The 5448-nt window shown below is 35.9% G+C and overlaps 1 protein-coding gene across 1 annotated transcript in view; it reads right to left on the reverse strand.

Moving 5' to 3' along the window:
* The window catches only part of Map7d3 (MAP7 domain containing 3), a 34264-nt gene that overhangs the window by 16960 nt on the left and 11856 nt on the right, over nucleotides 1-5448 (reverse strand). Inside the window, exon 6 of the mRNA XM_029567175.1 lies at nucleotides 755-844. Within this exon, the coding sequence (XP_029423035.1) occupies nucleotides 755-844 (90 nt within the window). The remainder of the gene's footprint in view (nucleotides 1-754; nucleotides 845-5448) is intronic.

The following is a 5448-nucleotide window of genomic DNA, read 5'->3' on the forward strand; positions in this document are numbered from 1 at the left end:
AAAAAGAGAGAGAAAGAGAGAAGGAAGAGCCATCAAGATGGCTTGGTGGGTAAAGGCACTTGTCAAAACTAAATCTGATAACCTGAGTTTTTCAGTTTCTGGGACCCACATGGTAAGAGAGAGCCAACTCCCACAAGTTGTCCTCTGACCTCTACATGCACACTATAGATGCACACACACAGACATGCACACACATACAAATTAAATGAAAAATGTTAAAAACTTAAACAAACGACTTTAGAAATAATTATAATTTTATGCAAGTATTAAGAGTAAAAACATGAAAGCAACAGAGTAAAGTTTTGTTCAAAATATGGCCAATAATTGGAAATTTGAAATAACAATTAATGAAATGTTTGAAATGAATCAAGTCCTTTGGTACAAATTTATTTATACTAACACAGGGTAATTTATTTCTTCAGTTTCATTTTAGAGTCCCTGTTGGATGTTGGCAGAAATTAATACACTCTTTTAAAAATATTTTATTTATTAATTTTATTTTCTGTGTATGAATGTATTGTCTGCATGTATGTAAGTGCACCCATGCCGTACAATGCCCACGAAGGTCATAAGAGAATGTAGGATTCCCTGGAACTGGAGTTACAGGCAGTTTTTATCCGCCATGTGGGTGCTGAGAATTGAAACCAAGTCCTCTACAAGAGCAGCCAGTGCTCTTAACCACTGAGCCATCTCTCCAGCCCCTTAACATACTTCTTTAAACCACTAAGATTTGTACATAGAAACAACTACTCACCTGTGTTGTCCATGTGTTCTGGGTTAACACTGGAATGTAATTTGCTCTCTCTTCTGTTCAAAGATGAACTTCTTTTAGTTTCTGTTTTTCCTAAACATCAAGGGCAAAAGAATATTACTTTCCTAAAACTACTTAAACATATGATTTCAGGAGTGACTTGCTCATTTTATTAAACATTTAAAAATCTTTTCTACTCTGATTTATAAGAATTTATTTAATTTCAAATATTAATGAGGCTGTAACCCCAAACTTAAAAGTAACATAACTTGTTATGTTACTTAAGGTGAAAATCATGTTAGTTAGGAAATGATGAAAATTCATAGGGAAGATGTCTAACACTAACAACATCAACCTTCCTATACTGGGAATACGTAGCCTTCAAATTAGACACAATACATGATTATAATCAATGCCAAAAGTATTAGCTAATTCAATTATAACTATTTTTAAACAAAATAGGCATTCATATTTAGTATAGGTGTCAAAAATTAGGAAACTCAACCATTCACAAGTGAAAACAATTTGCTTTGTGTGGACACTCTTCAACTTTATTTGCAATATTCCAAATCAGGATACTGAGGGATGTCTGCTTAAAAAAAATTCTTTTTGTGTACCTATAAATTAAAAGTACATATTGACTATACAATATTATGTGAAGATTACTTGAATTGATACTGTGACCAGGATAATCATAGAGGTGCAAACCATTCAATCATGTTATTAAGTTATGTAATTTGGGGGCTGGAGAGATGGCTCAGTGGTAAAGAGCACTGACTGCTCTTGCAGAGGACCCGAGTTCGATTCCCAGCACCAACATGGCAGCTATGAACCGTCCTTAACACCACTTCCAGGGGAATCCGACACCCTCTTCCGACTTCCACGGCATTGCATGACATGGGTGCACTCACATACATGCAGGCAATATATTCACACATAAAATAAAAATAATAAAATATTTTTTAAAAAGTTATGTATTATTTTTTTCATCAGTATACTTCATGAAATAACAAGAGTGTCAACAGTTATTAGAAATCAGCAGTGATGGAAAAAATAAACTATTCACACAACCAAATTTTGAAACAGGGTTACTTAAAGCATTATATACTAGACTAAGAACTGTATTTGGTCTAGAAATATTTATCTCTCTGATTGAGCATATTTAAAATTCAGGAGATTTTGTAGAATCGTGAATTACAGCACTCCTCACTTCAGAGTGTGTAATACACCACACTATTTTTTTAAGCTTTGTGGTACTGGGAACAAAACCCAAGGCTTCACAATGTTAGGCAAGTGCTCTACCATTGACCCACATCCCAAGTCCCAAACTATAACAAGTTATTCCACAAAGCATCATACATACATACTTCCATTAGAAAGTAGTAAAGAAATCATCTAAAAATCAATTGGAATTGCTTTCAGTACAATTTAATTACTGTGTAACTATTACTTGCCCTTTCTGTTTACATGTCTCATAACTATGATGAATAGATATATTAATAAAAACATACTGTTTTGCTCATTATATTAAATCTGTTAGTTCCTAAAAACAATTAGATAGCAAAACAATCAACTCTTGTGTAAAAATTATGATATATTAAAATGAAACACATTCACATGATATTGCAATAAATAAGTTTTCTAAAGGAAGTAGTTAATTATAAATTATTTTTCCTGTTGGGCAAGGAAAGTGTGAGGAAAATCAAAACTAAGTCTACAAACAAAATTACTTAGCTTAGTACTACATTAGACTATTGGAAGAGAAAATGTGTTTAGACAGGCAACAAATAATGGTTTAATAAAAAATAGAAGCTTTTGAGTTGGGCGTGGTGGCGCACACCTTTAATCCCAGCACTCGGGAGGCAGAGGCAGGCAGATCTCTGTGAGATGGAAGTCAACTTGGTCTACATAAGTCAGCTGGAGGCTACAGGGAGACTCTGTCTCAAAAAACCCCCAAAGGAAACGTTTTCATAATGTTAAGCACTGTTATAATGAATTATACTTTAAATGGTATCACACAACATCTTTAAATTCAAACTATAATTTTGTCTTTTCCAATTCACAAATCACTAAACTGATACTCTGCCTCATCATTTTTTGAAGGCAGGGTCTCCTCTCTTTTGCCTAGGCTGGTCCCAAAGTCTTGGGCTCAAGCAATTCTCCTGCCTCTGCCTCCAGAAGAGCCATGACTATAGGCACATGCCAACACATTACATTGTTTATTTTACTGGCTAATTTTTGAAAATATTTTATTATGTTTATTTGATATATATAAGTGTGTTGCCTGCATACATGTAAGTGTGTCTGTGTCCTGTAGTGCCCACAAAAATCAAATCCCCTGGGAGTAGAGTTACAGATGGCTGTTAGCCACCATGTAGGTACTGGGAACTGAACCCAAGTCCTCTGCAAGAGCATCCAGTGCTCTTAACCACTGCGCCATCTCTCCAGCCCTTTTACTGGCTAAGTCTGAAGAAATGATGTGAAATTTCTTTTCCTTGTGTTTTACCTGTCAAGGCCTCATTTTTTTTCCATCTGGGAAGAAAAAAGATTTCTCCCCTAGAGTGATGGGTGTATTTTCCCAATACGTTTCATTTATCAGTGAGAAAGGCCACATGCTACAGTCTAAAAATGGCCATTGACACACATTCAGTGGTGTGTGTGTGTACATTTAATGAGAAATATTAAATGGGGATACATGAACATTTTAAAAGCATATTAAGGTGGTACTGTTACATTTTCAACATTTTCATTTACTATTACTGTGTGTGTTTGATGAGTGTGTGTATGCTTTCACAGTGCGGAGCTCAGAGAACAAGTTGCAGGAGTCAGTTCTCTACTTCCACATTTATGGGCATTCTGAGAATTAAACTCAGGTTGTTTGAGGGGCAAGTGCTTACCCACCATCTCTCTGGCCCAATAATGCTTTTTCTTTTTGTAATATATTATTTAAAAAACTATCCTATTGAATGTTTGAGAACGTCATACATTATATTTTGGTCATATTTAGACCTCTTCCTTATTTATACTTCCCCTTACAACTCTCTGTCAAATGTCATGCACTCCATTACATATGATTTTCACTATGTAGCACTGGCTGGCCTGGAAATCATGCTGTAGTCCAGGCTGGACTTAAACTCACAAATATCTGCCTGCCTCTACCTCCTGAGTGCTGGGATTAAAAGCATATGTTACCATTCTTAGTAATAATGTAATTTTCAAAAGAGCAACATATATTGTCACCATGAAGAAGTGTGTAATGGAGCTTGGTAATACAGTCATCCATCGTTAAACATTGTTTTGGGGAAGCATAGACTTTTAAGGAACAGATATTTTATTTGGAGTTATTTTTACTTATTTTCTATGTGTGTTTTGATTGCATGTAAGTGTACCCGTGTCTTACAGTGCCTGCAGAGGCCAAAAGAGGGTGTCAGATTCCCTAGAACTGGAGTTAAGGACTGTTTGTTGTTAGCAACCAAGTGGGTGCTGGGAACTGAACTCAGATCCTCTGCAAGAGCAGCTAGTACTCTTAACCGCTCAGCCATCTTTCCAGTCCCCTAAAAGGTATAATTTAAAATATTATGATCTATCTAACCAAATGATTAAAATATGTCATTAAAAGAATGTTAAAATAGAGATCACTGAATTTCCTGAGTTCTTACCTATATACTAAGGAAGATTATTAAACTTACCTGTTAATTTCACAAATTTATTGTTAAATGATACATGTAGAACATATCAACCTAGCATATGCTGTTATTTCTTTAAATGAGGTAATACTCATAATTTAATGGAAATTGAATAGCTAATCTAACCACACCTCAGAAAATATCATCTCACTTATAGGTTAGCTAAAACATAAATTAATTGAAAAGTAACTTAAAAGAAAATCATGTCACTGGGTGTGGTGGTGCACGCCTTTAATCCCAGAGGCAGAGGCAGGCAGATCTGTGTGAGTTCAAGGTCAGCCTTGTCTACAAAATGAGTTCTAGGCCAGCTGGGGATATAGGAAGACCCTGTCTCAAAAAGACGAAAAAAAAAATTAAATCATGTCATTTAATGACAGTGCCTTCTGGGCAAAATGTTTGAGCTTTTTGAGCTGATTAGCACAGAAATCATGAAACAAGGATTTATATTGATAGAAATACAAAGCAATAGTGACCATTTCAAGATGTCGTAAAATAACATAATACTCTTCTGAAATAAGTCAAAATGGTCCACTGTTGAAATAAATGGTACTGATCTGGGTGTGGTGGTGCACAACAGCACTTAGGCAGAAGCAGGAAATCACAAGTTTGGGGCTAGCCTGAACTACATAGTAAGTATAAGACTAGCCTGGACTACATGGCAGGACTGTCTTCAATAATCTGTGTCTCAAAAAAAAAGAAAACCTGCTTTCCAACTGTGGATTCGATGAGACCACCTAATTCGAGCTCCCAGTGTCTTGACTCCCCTCCCATGATGGATTTCATCTTGAACTGTCAATTAAAACAAGCCTCTTCTCTCTTAAAATATAATATATAAAAATGAAAAATCTCAGCCAGTGAGATAATTCAGTGTGTAAAGGGGCCTGCCATGAGGCCTGAAGACCTCACCTGAGTTTGAGTCCTGAGATCCAAGTTGTCCTTTGACCTCCACACATGCACCACAGCACATGCACGCACACACACACACACACACACACACACACACACACACAC

Source organism: Nannospalax galili, unplaced genomic scaffold (assembly GCF_000622305.1).
Source record: "Nannospalax galili isolate Female #2095 unplaced genomic scaffold, S.galili_v1.0 scaffold901, whole genome shotgun sequence".
Lineage (NCBI taxonomy): Eukaryota > Metazoa > Chordata > Mammalia > Rodentia > Spalacidae > Nannospalax > Nannospalax galili.